The sequence below is a fragment of the Ambystoma mexicanum genome, chromosome 5q (assembly GCF_040938575.1).
Source record: "Ambystoma mexicanum isolate Mex_15411 chromosome 5q, UKY_AmexF1_1, whole genome shotgun sequence".
In the NCBI taxonomy this organism is placed as follows: domain Eukaryota; kingdom Metazoa; phylum Chordata; class Amphibia; order Caudata; family Ambystomatidae; genus Ambystoma; species Ambystoma mexicanum.
The window spans coordinates 1,139,696,496-1,139,716,605 of NC_090933.1; the positions used below are offsets into that span (position 1 = coordinate 1,139,696,496).

At 49.2% G+C, this 20,110-nt stretch overlaps 1 protein-coding gene across 6 annotated transcripts in view; it reads left to right on the forward strand.

Moving 5' to 3' along the window:
* The window catches only part of PHF20L1 (PHD finger protein 20 like 1), a 1,153,412-nt gene that overhangs the window by 1,015,265 nt on the left and 118,037 nt on the right, over positions 1–20,110 (forward strand). For all 6 annotated transcript variants that reach the window (XR_011278670.1, XM_069621650.1, XM_069621651.1 and 3 more), the window contains one exon: positions 14,910–15,105. Coding sequence is in view for 5 of the 6 variants with exons in the window: in XM_069621650.1 (XP_069477751.1) it covers positions 14,910–15,105 (196 nt within the window). In the remaining variant the exon portion in view is untranslated. The remainder of the gene's footprint in view (positions 1–14,909; positions 15,106–20,110) is intronic.

Sequence of the window (20,110 nt, forward strand, 5' to 3'; positions counted from 1 at the left end):
CAATGTATCGGCCTCTTTGGTTCACTGTGGGCATCCTCCCCGTCGCAGATAGTGAAGGGGTGCTGTTGTGGTCCTCTCTACTGCTGTCTCTCACATCGTGTTCTTGTTCTGCTGGGGAGCTGCAGGGGATCTTCCTCAGAGCCGGAGAGGGGGTCTTATGGTTTCAGAATGTGTGGAAGTCTTAGGACCATGTTTTTAGTTTTGTGTTTTGTCTGAGTGTCACTGGCCGGCAGCTGGGAGTGGGGGGGTCATGGAGACAGAACTTATGATAGAGGTATAGGGCACGGGCTTCAATCTGGTCTACTGATCAGTGTTTGTGTGTTGGGAGAATTTGAGGGCCCTTCCTCTTGGGCAGCCCCATCTGGTAGTGCAGGGTCGCTGTTTCGGTTAATGGTGGTCCTTATGAGGTAGGCCGGATCTGAGTCGGCGAGAGAGGTTGGAGGCGAAGCCTAGATGGAGGACGGTCACTTACAGCCTCTCTTTTGGGGAGGTTCTCCCGGGTCGTCTGTTTCCTGGAAAAACGTAGCCCTAGTGGATCTATGCGTTGCTTTGGGCATGGGCACCTTCTCTGCTGAAGGCACGTGTCGCAGGGCCACCAGATATTTATATGCAAAGGAGAAACTGACAACAAAACTCAATTTCGATTAACTGATCTATACCAAATAGCCTGGTGGGCTGCCACTCTATACCTGTAGTCCTGAAAAAATGGACCAAGTACATCCAATTTATACCCAATATTAGAAAAATATTTAATGAAATTTACAAAGGATAAAAAAAAACTCATAAAAATGTTCTGAATGAACATGACCTAAATGAACATGACCCAACATAAAACACATAGTGAATATGAAATATAAATGAATCATTCAACTCACAAACAACCAGGTTTAACTAACCACATTTAACAATTGTAAAAAAACAGATGACTTCAACACCTACACCCTGTTATAGCTCAAACATAAAACAATCCTGTAACTGCATGAACTTTCTTCAAGACAATTGTGGTTTTTCTCCCCTGATTACCACCATGCAGTCCAGGGCCACATGGGAATTTTTAATATCAAAATTGAAGATCACACCTAAATAAACAAAAAGGGGGCAGTCACCATAAACCACCATTCGCTATCACATATAGTCAGCATAATCTCAAAACATAGCTTTACACTCCTGTCCATATACCCCTAGTTGTACTGTCCGGGGTAAGGTCCATAGGTTGCCATCAACCCTGCCTCAAAATTCTCAAAACTACATACCTCTTAATTGGATATACGTAGTGCTTGTTTCACATTCCACCCACAACTAGCCAGAAACTTCCTATATCAAGTCTCTTAAATGATTTCTTTCAATGCTCAAGTAGCTAGGGGTCTTGAACAGAGCTCCAAACAAACACAGAGCGACACACAAAGTTGTCCGTTAATATGAAAGGGTCATATCCCATCACCAAAACAAGCACCAAATAGTGTGCGGGACCGCCAGAGCCACCCAGGTCGCTCAGGGTTGGCAGCTATTTCAGGCTCTTTCCTTATTGAAATCGTTGGTGCTAGGTCTCTAGTACCACGGTGTGCGGTTCCACTCACGTCCGTGTACGGTTAAGGGTATGCATCTCCCTTCCCCCAGTTCTGTCGAACAGCGTAGTATGGTGTTTTTCGTTCAGTGGGGTTCCCCGAGGGTTATCGGTGTGTGGTGTCTCATTTTAGAGACCTCTGTTGGGCTCCATGTGCTGCCAAGGGTATTTCTCCACTCCACCCAGGTGGCCCTGCCAACGCCCTATGGCCCTGTTGCCGTTTTGTGAGGGGGGCCCTTGTGGGGTGTTATTGCACTGGCGTGGTAGTTAAGTAATGGTTGGTGAGGGCCGGTGGTGGTTATTTGCGGGACTTGCTCCGTTAGCAGGGATCAAGCTATAGTTTATCTTTCCTGGTGGGGGCGTCCGCCGTCCGGCGTATTCCCTCGGGGGTAGTTTCCCTTGCATCACCGCATGATCCCCTCACTCGATGTCCTCCTAGATAATTCGGGTTGGGCCGCGGGCTACCACCACAGCGTTAAGTCGCCTGCCCAATATGATCATTTGGTAGTGCTCATTTTATATGGCTCCTCAAGTTTGTCCAGGGAACGTGGCGCAGGGTAGGGAGAGCCGCGTAATCCGTCCGGTGTGGCCGGGTCTTCAGGCTTCCCACGCATCCCCTCGTTATTACGAGTGGTTTGAGTGCCCGGTTATCTCAGTCATTCGGGCGGTTCGAGTTTGTGTTCCGCCACTGCTGTGGGATGTGCAGAGCAGGCTCCTCAGCGCAGATGGGGCAACGCAGGGTCAGGGGTCTGTGCGGGGTTCACTCAAGTCTCCGGGACTTTCCTTCTCCCCGGCGCCCTGCACCTACCTCCTTGTCTCCTCTGTGCCACATTTACGTAGGGTGGACCATGCGATCCGGCTGCTAGGGCACCCTAACGAGGTGCCGGAGCTTGATAACTTGCTGCTCGGGTTGTCCTTTAGGCAGCGACGTGCGCCAGCTTCAGTAGCACTGTTCATCCGTTCACACTTCGTAGGGCCGTTGTGCTCTCACGATGATTTCACTAAGAAACCCGGTCCGATTTTCTCTGGGTTTTTGTGGAGTGGGGGCTCAGGACCACTCTGCGGACCACAGTGACAGAGCTTACACGGAGGAAAAGCTCATCCGCGTGCCCCCTGGTGGCCAGTAGCCTCGTATTTTTAAATGTTTTTTTAGGTCTTTTCCTTTTGTATCGGTGAGTTATTGGTCCTCAGAATACCTGAATCACTTTTCTAGGTGAGTAAGTCTAGAAAGGGAATTTCTTTTAAATCACAAGTTATAGTGAATGCAATATGTTCATAAAAACACTTTACTAAAATACAATAGCTTCCACCCATTAGGACTGCGCGTAAACCTACCAATAGGCCAGTTCTTAAGAGTAAGAAGAAACTGCTCTAACATGAGTGACTTTATTAAGGAAGGAAAAGACCTCGAATGTTTAAAAATACGAGGCTATTCAAGGAAAATAATACACTTTGCATACAAACGCGCACAACATGCCAATAGAGAGAGATGTTTACACCCTGAAAGGAAAATCCCGGAAAAGAGAATGACATGTGTAAGCACCTTTAGCCCAATCAGTAATGGACTACGCAGAATTATTAAACACTGGCATATTCTAGCAACTTCGTAGTTCACCCTAGCAATACCCAGATTTGCCTTTAAAAGACACAAAAATGCGGCCCGTGCTCGGTATGTTCGCTCACTAGTAACCTGAAGTCTATTGAGCTCAACTGCAAAATGTGGGAACTCCGTAATTTTTCAAACTGTTCCACAGATTGGGTTGTATATGCTATCAAATGCCCCTGCAATCTGCTTTACATAGGTAAGACCAGCAGACCTGTTAAACAACGAATTTGTGAACACGGGTCTTGCCTTAAAAATAAAATTGACAAACCTTTAGTCGCCCACTGTGAGGAGAAAAAACAGAAGTACACTGACTTTGTGGTTTGTGATTCAGAAAATCCAACCCACAGAAAGAGGGGGCAACAGGGAACTCTTACTAAGCTGCTGTGAGCAACTTTGGATGTACACCCTTAATACTGTCAACCAAGGTCTGAATTCCTCGATTGAATGGGATACCCTGTTGTTTTGACTTATAAACACTGAGGGCCCCTGAGCCATTGAACATTTCACTTGAAATATTTTTCTGGTCTCTTCCTTTTGCTCCATTTAATGATGCACCATTCTATAATGATACATCAATTTCTGTGTTTTCCATCAGTGTGACAGGATCTAAAATAGTACACTAGCCCTAGAGATACAACATTACGACTGGGAAATATTTCTTCCATCAAGTCGTTTTCCAGCATATCTTGTGGCTGTACGCTGTACGCCTCGGTTGGGCACCTGTACCTTTAAATAAAAATAAAATTAAATAAAAAAAAGGCTAGTCCACCCTACTTGGCCTTCCACAGGTCATGTGACGGAAGTGAGGCCGGTTTAGCATGTAGTCCACTTCCGTTGGGCTATAAAAAGCCACACCCCTTCCTCAGCTTTGTTATCCAATGCGAGTTTCCAAGCAGAAGTCCTGTGCAGTCGTTAAGTCGCTCTTTTCCTCGTCTCTCTCATACTGAGCCGAGCATAGTGCAGGTTGCCGTTGCTAAACTACCGCACTAACACGTACGTGTTTCTCTTTTTGTCTCGTTATATCGCGGCTGCCAGATTGCAAAATCACGCACAGCAGCAAGTGGGACATAGCTATCCACCTCACTGCTGCGTTTCTAAACCTAGGCAAGACAGCAATATTTCTTCCTCGCGTCTCCCTAGTAAGTATTTTCACCTGTTTGACCTTATGTAATGAATTTAACATTTGACACTTACGGGCTTGTTATGCTCGTGTCTACTCCTTTTTCCAGCACGCTGACCAACGTAAAGGGTTTGTTTTTTAAATCTGAAACGAGAAGCCACCACCCAGGGTGCTGAGTTTACAGCTGGTCCATTTGTTTTTCTAGGCTACACTGAACTATATTTTAGGTAATTCACTGTCAAAACAACACAGCCCTTTGGTTTAAAAATGGTGTTAAGTCTCTCCTGGTCACATTCTTCTGTGCGTAGGAAATAATAGTACTGCAGGATTGATTTATCTCTGCAAAGAAAGGAGACAATTGAGGGATTCTTGGAAGTAAAGAATAAGTTGAGCATCAAACATTTATTTAGAACCAGTAGGTGGGTTAAGCAGTTAATAACCATCCCTGTTCTTTCAAATAAAGTAATGACCACTATTGTATTGCAGGTTAAAGAGAATGTCTCTCTTGCCACATTGATGAAATAGAGCAGCCTACATCAACTTGCAAGGATCGTTCATCCAATAGAGCTTAGCATTGGCCGAAGTCATGTCAATAGCATCTTACGCTGCTTGAAGTTGTAAGTTAGAGTTTGGTGTTGTTTCATGTTGTCTATATGTTCAGTTAGTTGTTTTGAATTTACATAGATTAGAATGCAGAATTTCTAAAATGATAAGCTAAAAAATTATTTTTTGTGAAATACTAATCAGTGCATGAAATGTCAAACACGTGTATCTATCATAGAATATTTCCTATTGATAATGTAGTTATTGTTTTATAGATCAGTGCTGTTGTATACATCACACTCTGGGGTAAATCATTAATTTGAAGCAACTTGGAAGAAATACTCTGTCCTGAAGTCCTGTTTACTTGTTTTGAAAAGACACTAGGGATAGTGTCAATATAAAATCGCGGCCGAAACATGTCGACGATCTGAGCACAGAAAACAAATAGTAGTCTCTTGAGATATTCCCATACAGTAATGTCTATTTAGTGACTTACACCCCCTGTGATTATGTTTTAGTCTTATGTTAACTGTGACGAATATGTTTTGTATATGTCCAGTTTCTTAACCATTTTAAATTTTGTTTAACATCCAACAATACATTATTAAGTATAGTTGCGGTTTTGCATTGTCTTTTTCTCTGTGATCATGTCAAAAATAGTGTTAACAATGTATTAAACATGTTTGTCTGCCTGTTGGAGGGACAGCGCTAAAACATCACCATACTCTAACTTTTAAGCAGTGTAGAGAGGGGGTAATTCATTCTCTGTTCTTTGTTTATTTAGCTGCATGTAGTGGCGCATAAAAGGTGACCCCCCTGTCAGAGATGACCTCCTTAGGAAAACCAACCCTGGTAAAGATGTCAACGAGGGCCTTAGCCACAGCCTGAGCAATAGCAGTCCTCATGGGTATGGCTTCAGGATACCTGGTAGCATGGCCTACCACAACCAATATAAATCGGTTGCTTGAAGAAGTTGGAGGTTCTAGGGGACCAACAATCCCTACCCTCTCAAAAGGTACTCCCACCACTGGGAGAGGCACCAGGGGTGCCACATTCTTGGCTCCACTCTTGCCAGAAGTCGACAAGTGTGATAGCTCGTACAGAATCTATCTACATCAGACCCCATCTTTGGCCAGTAGAAATACAGAGATATCCTCTTTGGTCTTCTTGAAGCTCAAGTGACCAGCCAGAGGGATCTCATGGGCTCACTGTAGGAACTGATGTCTCACCGCTTGGTGCTCTAGAAGTCTTCTGTAGTCTCCGGAGTTGGACTCAATCGGTTCACTGTCGAGGAGGCCATCCTCCTAGTAAAGCCTAGGCTACCCTGGCTCTTGCCTTTCCAGCTGGGAAAGCTGCCTGTTGATCGAGACCTTCAAGAGTAGGGCACTCGCTTTCACCTCTTCTGAAGTCTGTGTTAGGGAGAATTCTCTTATAAGGCTAATTTCCCAAATCTAGTGAGTCCCCCAGCAGCTTTGCTGGATTTTTGTTTTTTTCTTTTTCTCCTGCTAAGAGTGAGACTCTTTTCCTCCCACTCTTAGGCATGATTTGAAGTATGTCTTTGACTCTTTGTGTGCTTATGGGCTATCGGGTTTCTTTCTGCTCCATAGGGTATCATCTATTTTTTATGTGTTTTACTGCAGTGAGGGTACTGTGTTACACAGGGGTGTCATAGTGACCCCCCCCCCAAAACATAGACTCCATACCCTGGGACTGACTGTCTCCCAGGGCATGTAAAGTCACCATTGACTTTACTAGTCCTAAATTGTGATCAGAACCAGTACAAACTAACATATTGTGGAAGTACTGGAAGGGGTTAATTATATTGCCCCTGGGTCTGTTTTCAAGGGGGCACTGTCCAGTCCCCCCTTGTCGAGTTTCTGGCTGGTGGCAGTGGTTACCACGCAAAATATTCCACCGGAATATTTCCTATGGGATTTTCCCATTGATTTTAAACACACCACTTTTTGGTGCAATGTTAAAGATACCGCCGGATTATTTATTTAATATTAAATTCACGGTTGGGTCTTTTTGCCAGAACTCTTTTCTAAAATGGCGTTCATGTCCGTCTCTGTAACTCGGACCAAGGTCGAGCCCTTTGTTCCACTTTTTGGCGGGCTTCTCCACAGAAGCCCTCCAAATGGTGCCACTCTGTCTGGGTTCCACAGGATGGGTGGGGAGGGGAATTGGCACCCTGGACTGCGTTGCCTTAGCAACTCAAGTTGCACTCTGTTCTGATTGGGCCAGGGGTGAACCGCCCGGCTCACCACTTAGCATGTTTGAGTGACAGCTAGGCTGTTGAATGGGGGTTTTTCTGCATAAAAGCAGGGCCTTTGGGACTGGAACTTCAGAAGTCGCCACAGGACTTAAGAATCCGAAGCGGGAAGAAGCTGAGCCATCTGCAACGACGACACCACCGGTGAAGCCCTGCTGCAACTACCTCACCACTTTCCCGATGACAAGAGAAGATCTTCTGCTGGACGAGTCTTCTTCCTCTGAGCTGGTGAGACCAACCAGTTCGCCCTTTTCGCCTTCCAAAGACGTCTCTTGGTCGAATCTCCCGTGCCAAGCACCCCGGCGGACGGATAGCCAAGCTTCACCACTTTGACCATGAATAAAAGGAACGCACCTTTTATCGATGAACTCCGTGGCTGGTTTCATCCCTGTGCAGTGCAACGACTCGACGTTTCCTCCTCGACGAGATGCTCCCTTCCCATGGTCGAAACAACGAACTGCAACCACTGCCTGTAACAACTGCCACCGCTGGAGCTTCCTCTCTGTTTAAGGTACTGTGTCCTGCCTGGCCTCCCTTTCTTCGGTTTGCCCAAGGTGATCCTTAAATCCTTGGCTTGCCAACTGGGTTGGCCCCAGACCTTCTAACTTTACCTTCTTGAATCACCCCAACCTCTTTTGAACATTCTGCAAAGACTTTTAGTGCATTTTAAACCATGTGATCCTGGGCACATTTCGCTTTGCTCCCTTTAAAGTGGGCCTGGCCTATGAACTTTGGCTCTACAGTCTATACTGCCTTTATTCCCTTGCTGAGAACTCCTAAAAGTGTTGGGACCTGTTTTATTTGTATGCTGTCTTTTTCTTCGCTTAACTGAACTATTGGAGTGCCAACAGGTTATGCGCTCACATCTGTTTAACAAATCGTGGTGTTTTAATTCTGACTTGTCTAATAGTTATTAAGGGAGGTGTGTATACTTTACCTGACTGTGTTTTAACTTGCTTTTGATTTAGAGTGCTAGTATATTGCTTAAAGTGTGTTTTAAATAAATAATTATATACTTTTTATACAAAGCTCAGGTCAGTGTTTGTTTGTTCTATGGTGTTTTTAGCCCTATTGTGTATACTCCTTACTCTTCTTGAGGGAGGTCTGACTGCTCAGCCACAGCTACCAGGTAAATCTGGGTGGTGCAGACTGCTACAATTCAAATACTCCTGTAGTCTTAATCTTTTTTGCAGTGTTCCCCAAGGGATCTGCACAGGATTCTGCCTAACAGTCTGCCCTAGAGGGTCCACCTTCTGCAAGTAAAGTTTGCAGTTCAGGATGGTCTTTAGAATCGAGATCTCCAACATATGGAAGGTTCTTCTCCAGCAGCTCTCTTTCTCCAGTAGCTGACTCTTCTGAGTTTGGTTCATCCTCCCACTCAGCCTCAGCTGGGGAAGGGGGTCACTGGGGTGACCTTGGACTGTCCTCTCAGGGATATCCTTAGAACTAGTTCTGGTATTATACAGTTCTTACTCTAACGTCCCGTCCCCTTTCCTCCATACTGCATGGGCGTCTCTTCCAAGGGACGGGAGACGGAACCTTCTTCCCCAGAAAAAAACCACCTTCCCCTTTAAGTTTAGAGGCACAGCCCTGGGAGTATGTGCTACCCTGACTCGGCCCCCCCCCCCCCCCAGCGCCACTCCTCAGTCCTTTTTTCCGCGTCGACGGGAGCGGACCGATTTCACCGTCGCTCCTGGGTTTGGCTTCGGCCATGTAATACCATGCGCTCTTCCCTGAACTCTTCTATCTTTTTGTCTTCTCTTTGTCATTCAGACACTCGGTCCTGCAGAGTCACTTTCCTCCTCCGGTGCATGTCGACTTTAGAGGGCTTCAGCAGGTGTCCAGCCTTCGAGGGGCTCTTGCCTACATCTGACCCCCATGCTCTTTGCCTTAGCTGCCTTTGCCCAGACCAAGGCTGGCAAGGTTGTACCGCGTCCGACGTACTGACTCCACGCGTACTAAAGAACAGCCTAACTAGGTGGAGAGAGCTCTTCGAAAGATCACCTCGAGAGGACTTGAAGAACTTCTTTAATCAGAGATCGAGGACCAAGGGTGGGCCGCTATTTTCCATCGCATTCTGTAAGAGCCTTTCCTTCCAGAGGAAACGCCCAAGCGGGAGGAACTACCAGCAGACGCACCGAGGCTAGTCCAGCTACTGGCCGAGGGGTCATCAGATCCTTCCCGAATCAGTGCTGAGGGACTGCAATGTTCTTTTATCAGGTGTACACCCGAGGGGCAACGGCCTAGTACCGGCTCAATGTCTGAAGGGGTGCCTGCACGCAGCACTCCGGCAACACGCCTCCCAGGCCCAGACCTGAGGTGCTGGGCAGGTCTCATGCTCAACAACCAAGAATTCTGAAGGAAGCCAGACCCAGGGAACCAGACACCACAACATTTGTATGTGACACGCAGCTCGACAAAATGCCTGCTGCGCCAGAAAACATGGCTGCTCGTCCGATGACGCTCCTAGGAACAAAGCAGGCGGGTGAACGGGTTTCAAGGTGTGACTGGTGTCAACCAGGTACGTGGCCTACAGTTTATCCATCAGCAACGCAAGGCATGTTTCCCCTGCTACCTAGACAGAGTGCACTCCGGCCCCACCAACCCCCAGCCACTCCGTCAACATCCCCTGCCTCTGCCTCCGAAGGTTCCTTGCACTGATACAAACCCCCCAGATGGGGGGCCATCCTACGGGATGTTGTCAGGGACTTGCTCCCTCCGGTCACTCCACTGGCGCCCATAGTCATTCCTCCTATGGCTCCAGCACCACAGGCCCCAGCGCTGCCCCTGCCGGCTCCTTCGATTCCGGCTCCCCTGCTTCCCACACTATAGGCGGTTCCACACCAGCCTCCGGCGCCGGTCTCCACACTTAAGCCCACGGCGCCCAGCACTCCTCCACCCGCTCTGGACCAGCCGAGCACTCTGGTGGACACAGACGAGGACCCTGACACACCTTTGTCAGCGAAGGCCTTCCACGACAGGCTTGCAGGTTCGGCAGAATATTTGGGCCTTCCTCAACCTGAGGTCGAGCAGCCCGAGGAGTGGGCTTTGTTAGAAGTCCTCACCCTACGAACCCCTACCAAAACGGGTATCCCGATGCAGAAAGACGTTGTGGATCTGGCCAAGAAGGGGTGGCTCAAGCCGCACTCGGCCCAACCCGTAAATGGGCACCTCAATGCCAAGTATAGACAAATGGAAGGAGATACACTCTTGTTATCAACGCATCCCCAGCCGCATTCTTCGGTGCTTGCTGCAGCGTCACTCTACTCTAAGCATCAGTCGTCCTCGGCCAACTCGTCCTTGGCGCTGCAAGGCAAGGATGAGAAGGTCTCGGGGGCGTAAGGAAAAACTCTGTACTCGAACGCTTCCCTGCACCTGCGTCAGGCCAACGCGGATGACATGCTGGCAGCTGCTAACCAGAGGTTGTGGCGGGAAATAGCAGACTTCCTTCCGGTGCATAGCCGGCACACTTCAAGGTGGGTCTAGGAGAATCCAGGCTGGTAGCGCAGGACATCATGGAGTCCACTGTGGCCCACACCGATACCGCTTGCCGGGCCATCTACATCGCCACGGACATGAGAAGGATGGCCTGGCTTCGGGTTACTATGTTTAACCCAGACAGCCAGGATCGCATATTGGACCTTCTGTTAGAGGGTAGTGACCTCTTCCACTCTACCATTGACGAGGAATTGGATAAAAAGAACAGCTTGCAGACTACGAAGTCTTTATCCTGGCAAAGGCCACGCCGTAGCCGTATACCCAGTCGCATCAACGCTCTGACAAGGGGCGGGCGTTTGGGGATTTCGGGGATTCCAGGAACGGAGGTCGAGACAACCTGACCGCTTGCCGAGTAAGCACTGCAAGCAACAAAAGGGGGGGTTGCAAGGGCTTTTTCCAGTCCCTCCTCAGCCGCAGACAGTGGAAAGGCATGACTCGTCCCTTTGGGTCCACGTGTCTCCAGTGGGTGGTAGGCTTGCCTCTCGCGTGCATTTCTGGCGCCAGAACTTTATGGACCCCTGGATCCTCTGTGTTCTCCTCCAAGGGGTTCCGCCTAGTGGTACCTCCCTCTGCTCCCTCCTCCCCTTCACTCCCACAGATTGGGACGGCAACTATGTTGGCAGAAATCCATACACTCGTCGAGAGCCAAGCAGTGGAAGAGGTGCCAGCCTCCGAGAGAGGCTTGGGCTTCTATTCCATGATTTTTGCCATACAAAAGAACCAGGCTGGCATGAGAGTTTTGTTGGAGCTATCCACCCTCAACCTCTCCCTCCCTCTTCAGAAATTCATGATGGTTACATCAGCACTCATTGCGGAGACACTGGACAGGGCAGACTAGATGTGCTCCATGAATCTGAAGGACGCCTACTTACACGTCGCGATTTGGCAACCTCATCGCTCCTTCCTAGGCTTCAGGATCATGGGCTGTCATTTCCAGTACAAGGTGCTACCCTTTGGCCTCAACTCAGCCACCAGGGTATTTACCAGACGCATGAATGCTGTGGCAGCCCTCCCCGGGGCCACCATGTATATCTGTACCTGGATGACTGGCTAGTCAAGGCGAGATCCCCGGAGGGGTTTACCCACACTTCCGCTGCGCTTATGAACGCTCTCCACGACCTGGGGTTCACGATCAACCTCAAGAAGTCCCAGCTGCAGCCCACGCAGAGCCTCATGTTCCTGGGCCTCCTCTGGGATACGAGCTCCGAGAAGGTTTTTCCCTCAGAGGACAAGATTACGGCCCTCAAGAGGGCCACGACGCACTTCCTTACCAGAGCAGTGACCTCGGCCTGGTGGTACCAACACCGCCTGGGTATCATGGCAACGGTGGTCCTGGCTGTGCCACACACAAGGATCCGGATGAGGAGGTTACAGCTGAATTTCGCAGCCTCATGGAATCAGGAGAGGGGCTCCCAAGCGGAACTGGTCAACATACCGCCTTCTCTCTACTCGATCCTCACGTGGCGGTCCAGAGACTGCAACCTGCGGACGCGCAGGCTCTTCCGGCAACCGTCCCCACAGGTCATCATTACTATGTACTCTTTCCTAGAGGGCTGGGGAGCCACTCTGGACAACAACACCATCGAAGGTGTCTGGACCCGGCAGGCGCAGGGGTCACATATCAACTGGATGGAGCTCGGGGCCATTTAGCAAGCCCTCTGGTCCTTCCTTCCGTTCATTGGGGGCAAGATCGTCCTTCTCCAAACCGACAACTCCACCAGCATGCACTATGTCAACAAGCAGGAGGGTGTGCGGGGGGGGGGTACTAGGTCCCCTCCGCTATGCAGCCTAGCGGTCAGAATGTGGGAATGGGCCCCGGAAAACATCTACCTCACAGCCGTCCACCTCCCGGGGAAGGCCAACTTGGAAACGGACAGGCTCAGCAGGCTGGGAGCTGACGATTACAAATGGCAATTGAACGCCAAGGTGCTGCAGGTGGTCTTCAACACATGGGGCCATTCTCAGGTGGATCTATTTGCCTCCTGAAAGAACAGGAAGTGCCATCTTTTCGCGTCCTGGCAGGGGCTGGGTCCCGGCTCCCTGGGAGACGCATTGCAGATTCAATGGGAAGGCATGACCGCATATGCCTTTCCTCCCACACCCATGATCCCCAGGGTACTCTGCAAGATTAAGGAAGCTTGTCACCTCAGCATCATCTTGATAGCTTCTTGGTAGCGAGCGAGACGGTGGTGCCCCGAACTGCTCAGCCTCATGCACAGGCCACCCATTCACCTTTCCGCTCAGTTTGGCAACTCTACTGTCCCAGCAGCGGGGCAGGGTCCTCCACCCCACGCCTCAGAAGTTAGCCCTTCCCGCGTGGTTTCTGAGCAGATCACCCTCAGCACGGGCTAACTTGGATATCATTCAGGGCGCCAGGCTACCAGGCGTCAATATAAAAGCAAATGGAGCAGGTTCTGTCACTGGGCGGACTCTAAGGAGATCGACCCCTTCCCACCCCCCCTTTTGTAGATGCTGGACGAAATTCTCTCCTTCTTGGCGTAGCCCGCGCCTCAGTCATTCAGGTGGACACATGTTGCACCCACCTGGCAGCCATAGGGTCCTACAGAAATTCAGAGGTGGTCTTTTCCTCCTCCAACCCGTTTGTCAAGAAACATCTGGTGGGATTGTCCAGGCTTTACCCGCACACAAAGAGGCCACACCCTGTGTGGGACCTCAATGTGGTGTTGGGCGCCTTGACGCACAAACCATTTGAGCCAATGGCGTCCGCGGACATCAGGCTGGTCACCATCTAGACTGATTTGCTGGTGGGACTTCAGCTCAGAGTCAGCGAGATCCAGGCTCTGGTGGCCTCAGAACCTTACACCACTTTCCACAGGGATAAGGTCGTCCTGCGGACTCACCCGGCGTTCCTACCAAGGGTACCCTCTGCCTTTCATCTAAACGAGGAAATAGTCTTACCTACGTTCTTCGCCGACCCCAAGAACTAGGCTCAGAGTCTTGCACTGTCTGGAAGTCAGACGCGCTCTGAAGTTCCATCTGGACAGGACCATGGGCTTCCGCAAGTCGGATGCAATTTTTGCCACTTTTGGGGGCTCCAGACCCAGTTATCAGGCATCCAAGGCTTCTATTGACACGATGGATGGTTGCGGCCATCAAAGAGGCCTGAGGTGCAGCACAAGCCACTGCCAGCCAACATGCACGCTCACGCGGTCAGGGCCCAGGCCTTGCCAAGGAAACTTCCGCTGGAAGGCGATGGCCAAGTCGTAAGCAGGGCGGCTACCTGGCCCTCGCCTTTGGTTTTCTGTAGGCACTACTGTTGGATGCCAGATCTAAATCAGACGCGGCCTTCGGACAGGCGGTTCTAAGGAACCTAATTGCTTAAGGAGTGTCTCCTCTCCAACCTGGGGCTACATTCAGTTCTTATCGACCATGCAGTATGGAGGAAAGGGGACGGAACGTAAGAGTAATTAGGAGTTACTCACCGTAGCGACTAGTCCCCTTTCTTCCATACGTCCCACCATCCTCCCCCTAATAATACTGGTGTCATTAGGCAATGTTAAATATTGTCGGCGTGTCAATGGGGACTGAGGAGTGGCGCTGCAGGGCGGATTCAGGGTAGCACATGCTCCCAGGGCCGCATCCCTGCGTGCCTCTAAATTGAAAGGGGACGAAAGTTTTTTTTTTTCTGGTGAAAAAGGTTCTGTATCCCGTCCCTTGGAAGGGACGCCCATGCGGTATGGCGGAAAGGGGACTAAGAGTACGTTAGTCACTACGGTGAGTAACTCATAATTTGTCCAGAACTATAGCTTATGACACATTTTTCCTTTAGGTTTTACTGATTTGTTGAACCCCACCAGGCTTTGATAGTATTTTAAGAAGTTGAAACAGTGCAAGTGGAAATGATCCAATGAAATAACCTCTCTTTAAATATTGGTAATGGTTCTTGATTCCCCCCTGTCCTTCCTTCCTTACCCTACTTCCTGTCTGCATCTAGTTATAGTCCCCTCAAATGTTAATTTTGTTCAGTAGACCGAATAGTTGGGTGGGAGAGGGGAAGGTGCATATTGGTGTCACTAGTAGTGATGGCAAAAACGGTACATCTCATGAAGCCTTTACCTACAAGCTGAGGACTATTGTAACACCTGTTTTCTAGAGCTAGAGCCAGTGGCTGTTTGAAGACTGGAGCGCTGGTCATGGTTAGTGAAGCACAAACAGTTAAGTCACTGTGTTTATCATGAGTTTGTCAGTCGCAGATTATCTGAAAATGTTGGAGTGCATGTGAAATTAGTGGTCAGTGATTGTTAAACATTTTACCATTAGTCTGATAAGTGTTTTTTATCCATAGGCCAAAGGTGGAGTGCCAAATATCGTTTTGATAAAGATTGGTTAAATAATGGCCGAATGTGTGGATTATCATTTCTAAATGAAAATTACTCTCACCTGAATGCCAAAAAGATTGTTTCCACGCATCACCTTCTTGCTGATGTGTACGGTGTCACTCAAACACTTCACGGATTGCAACTAAGGATTGAGATACTGAAGTAAGTGATTGCCTGTCTGCTTTTTAAATTCAATTTGGTTCAGAGGAACGGTTCTATCTTCATGCTATTTACCCATCACATTTGATCTAATTCTAATAAATAGAAATTATTAAAAAGATTAAATGATAGTAATATTATAAATAGAAATGTCTTAATTCCAGAGTTTTAATGCAATAAATGTTCCTAAGTGCAGTGTGAAAATGAAAAAAAAAAAACTTTTAGACTTTTTCCTTTTTATTCTGGGACTTTGAACTTCCAAGTTGTCACACATGTTTGTAATTCTATGCATCTTGACCTAAATTGCCTTTCATTCTATTGCTGAACTTAAATCTGGCTTCTAATGGATTCCTTCCCCCCCCCCAGATTGCTCATCTTTGTTATTCTATCAACAGCACCAGATGTCTTGTGAAGCATTTTCCCCACCAGGGAGCACAGCACCTCGTCAGCTCCATCTGGTGCTGCTGTGTGCCCCATGCTGGACATATTAAAGACCGTATTTTTGGAGCTGCGGTAGCCCATGACCTCATTTTTCTTTTTTTAAATAACTAAGTATGCTCCTGCAATGCCATTTCTCGAGCTTGCTGCAACATGTCTAAAACCCCTGAAGACCTTGATCTTCAAGCCCTGCTATGACCGCAGAAAGAAAATGTCAGTGTCGGACCCCGCGAGGTGGGTTTGTGCATCCATGGGGGACCACAACACACAGGATTGCAGTTCCTGCCAGCTCAGGTGCTCAAAGGCCCTCAGAGAGCATGTAGATGAACTCTTAATGTACTTCCACAAAGGTGGAAAGCTGGTTCGAAGCAGAGGAAGGCGATGGTCGAAGAGCGGAAATGCTCTCTGGGCAAGAGGAAACAACGTAGGAAGAGGTTCCTATCTCCCAGTAACTTTCATGTCTCGCTTAATCCTCCAGGAAGCAAAGCCGCCAATCAATCTCCAAAGGATACCTTGGAGGAATCGCCACCTAAACCTAAGGTGCCTTTCCCCACAGAGTCCCCAACTCCAGAAGAGTGGGAGGCTTTCTGGCAGCAGATTCTTGAAGTCTTTCCTAAGGCCAGATGCCTCTGGGCCTGTTGTGATGAATTTCCAAAATCAACCCTAGGAGTGGATTTTGGGAGGCCAACCTGTTATGGTGAACACAGAGACACTGAGATCTAACCAGACCTAATTAAGGCAAGGTAGCAGAGGGGCAAGGCTTAAACTCAGGAGGGCTGTACACCAACACCACCAATAATTCTTGTTAGACTGGTAAGAACAGAAATATACAATGATTTCTGATGCTTATGAATCTGGTAAGAATAACGGGCTGTTCATTTAGTCTGACATCTAGTGGTAATTGCAGAGCATTGCATATTTTTTTCGTACATCGAAAAGGGACGTCGACATGGGCATGGTTGTAACACTAGTCCTAACGTGACGTGTAATTTACCCAAAAAGTCCCCCACGTGTGGATGTCCCACAGATTTATTTCCACCTACTTAGTTGGTTGCAAATAATGCAGATCTTGTAAGAGTTTATATTCTGTTATCATTTTATCGATAATGCCACTGTTTGTTGGTTTGTTTGCCCTTGACGGCTGTTGACCTGGTCCTGTCCGCTGACGTTCCATCCTAGCTACTCGGTGACTATTTACCACGTGGCCTTGGCCGATCGGCCCAGCCTTCACAGTTGGGAGAGTGGGGCCCCTGTTCGTACTTTCTCCTCTGAGAATGCCTTTCTTTCACCCTTTCGCTTCCTTTTGTCTTGATCTGGCTGCCGCTTTCCTCTGCTATAGAGAGGACTCATTGAAAATGTGCCCGTCTTGCAATGGCAAATTCCCTTGCAAGGGCACCCATTGCCAATGCAATCAATGTCTCCCTCATGACCACAACAAGTGCTTGAGTAAAGCCTGTGAGCTCTTTCGGTTCAAGACCCTGAAAGATGGGCGTACTAAGCAGTGGACGGCCTATGCCATGCAGGTGCTGTCGCCTCAGGAGAGGAATCAGTCGGCAGCCGTGGCTCCGATTCGGAGGCCGTTGACCTTACTGTGGAGCCCTTGCGCTCCCACCTGTCACGAAAGGCATGCCGCTGGCAGTGCTATGGGGGAAGTCGAACCCCAGCGACAGGGACACTCCCTCACCACATATTTCAGAGCACACAACCACCAAACTCTCCCCGGCGGATCCATCTAGGAAAGTTTCCACACCCGCAGGTCTGTTGAAGTCTTCGGCTAGGCCTTTTGAACCTTCCGTTTCGACGCCGCCTGCGCTACTGCATTCCCGGTCTACGCACAGTGTTAAAACTCCAGTAGCGGGCGCGCTTACTAAATCTTTAACTTCCAAAGCGCTGAATGACGCAGCAGCACCAAAAGATGTGCTGAAACAGGGCCACTCGCCGATAACACTCCCAAAGCTTTGGGAGAAGCTTTCTGAAGCTGATTAGCTTGTTTTGGACCCCAGAAAGGCCCCTACTTTGCCTGAAGGCTATTCTACGGCCTCTCTCCCTCTTTCTAGGGCCCTACTTAATCAACCAGCTCTTCCTTCTCAACTCTTTCCCCCTCCAGATTCTTGTGAATGGACCAGGAACCGGTTTGAGGCCTGTATGAACGGAATGGCTGAGCATATTAATTCCTCAGACCACTTAGAGGACATTGTGAAGAGACAGGAGGGATGAGGCACATGCCCTCATCCCTCCTAAATCCCAGAGGCTTGTCTCTCCCAGTGCCCAATTCCCCTCCTTGGAGGAATCCAATCAGAACTCTCAAGTTGACATTCAGGGATGACCCGGATGATCCTAGCCAGGATGTTTCCTATGCCCCATACCATGGCCAGGGCGGCCAGGATCCATCTACCAGGACACAGACTGGAACCCTGTGGATGACCATGGCACATGGCACTCCCCGCCACACTGACAAAAACTTTCTGGGTGCGCCTCCCAGCCTAGAGACTCATCGCCTATAGACGACCAGATGCCGCTCAACAACCTTCTGAAGAAGGCTGCTGATTACTTCTTGATTACCACCCATGAAGCCGCCCCTGATTCAGACTGTTTCAATAAGCCAGTGCTGGAAGCCAACCTCGTTGTTAAATCGGTTGATAATGCTCCGAGAAAGAGCACAAGACCCTGAAATCGCTCATTCAGAATTCGGCGAAACCCTTCGTCCAGCGCGTCAACTCCACCTGCCGGTCCTTTTGAGGGCAGTCCTTCTCTCCCTCTACCCATGCACAGTATGGTTCAGGAGGATCCAACTAGGCCTCAGGACAGGGCTCCTCTGGCAACTTCCAATCCCAACACACAGGTTTTCGTCTGGGAAAGGGCAGGGGGGGGGGGGGGGACTGCTTCAAGAGGCTCCACATCCAAGTGACTCGACGGTAGGAGTACCCTCCCAAACTTCCCTGGTCGGGGGATGTTCAACATCCTTTGCCCGTGCATGCGAGGGGATCGCATCAAATCAGTGGATACTCGAGACCATCAGCCACAGGTACTGCATAGAGTTCTTCCGGCCTCCCCCGCTACCATCCACCCAGGGCCAGAAGACTCAGACCATCTGCGCATCCTGTTGAAGAGGACACCATCAAAGTCATCCCTCATCTACAGGTAAACAAGGGTATTATTCAGTGTACTTCTTGTACCCAAAAAGGATTTAACCATGCGCCTTTCTTAGATCTGCATCCTGCGAACAAGTATGACAAGCCACAAAAGTTCAGTATGCCAACTCTTCGGGAAGTAATCTCACTGCTGCAGCAGGAGGACTCCATGGCTACATTGGACATGAAAGATGCATAGTTTCATAATTCAATCAGTTCAAAGTTCTCCCCTACGGCATTGCTTCAGCCCCAACAGTGTTTACGAAGGTACTGGCGGTAGCAGCGCGTCACCTGCGCAGGCAGCCCATCCCGGTCTATCCCTACCTTGACCACTGGCTCATTACAGGGGACTCGTTCATAACGTGCTTAGCCAATACCCAGGCGACAGTGGATCTCTTATTTATCCTAGGATTCTCTATCAACGAAAAGAAATCAAGCCTGATCCCCAGCCAAGTCAAACAGTTCCTGGGGGCCCTGATTCGGACAGAAGCCTGGCTCGTGTTCCAATACAACGCGAGGGTTCAAAACATGCTGTTCCAGATCCCTCACTACGTAGCCAGTCTTCGGGTTACTGTGCGTGTGGCCATGCAACTGTTGGGGGTTAGGGCTTCCGTTTTTCTAGTTCCTCGTGCTCGTTTGTGCATACACCCCATGAAGGAATGGGCTCTCGAGCTAATTGCATCAGGCCAGCGGGACGATCTAGTGGTTGTGCAGGGGAAAACCTACACCACCCCTGCAGTAGAGGCCACTGTCACCACGGCACATCTCTGTCTGGGTGGGGGGTTGACCGCACACAGCCTCTGGTCCCCATCAGTAGCGTCCACTCACATCAATCTATTGAAACTGCTTGCCGGATTGAAAGCCCTGAACGACTTCCAAACCCTGCAAGGGAAGATGGTTCTTGTCCTTAAAGACAGCACCACAGCGATGTAATACCTGAACAAACAGGGTGACTCACTAGGGCTATCCAGACTATCCCCGAACATCTGGAAGTGGGCACTCAAACCGAACATGTTCTTCCTCTCACAACATGTTCCAAGGTAACTCAATCTTCGAATGGATTGTGTCCTCCAACGTTATTCCTCATCTGTGACATGTAATGTTCACAGCTCTGCTGCTTCCGAAATATTTTCGGCAGAGGGCTCCCTTGCATCGATGGCGTTGGTTCGATGTCCCTCCAAGGGTGACGTCATCGGATGTTACAAGTAGGACACACAGCGTCCGTAGCCTCAGTTCTGTTTTTTCCGCAGACGTGTTTGCTTCGAGAACTCGGCGAGCCTTGCGTCTTCAACTTCGTATTGTACGGCTGTCTTCTTCCACCCTGGCGACCCTGCGGCCTGCCTTCAAGAAGTGTCGGGACTGAGGGTCCAAGATGTCCCTCACGGACCTGCACCGTGTCTGCTTGTGGTGCCTGGGCAAAGACCACGCCACAGACGACT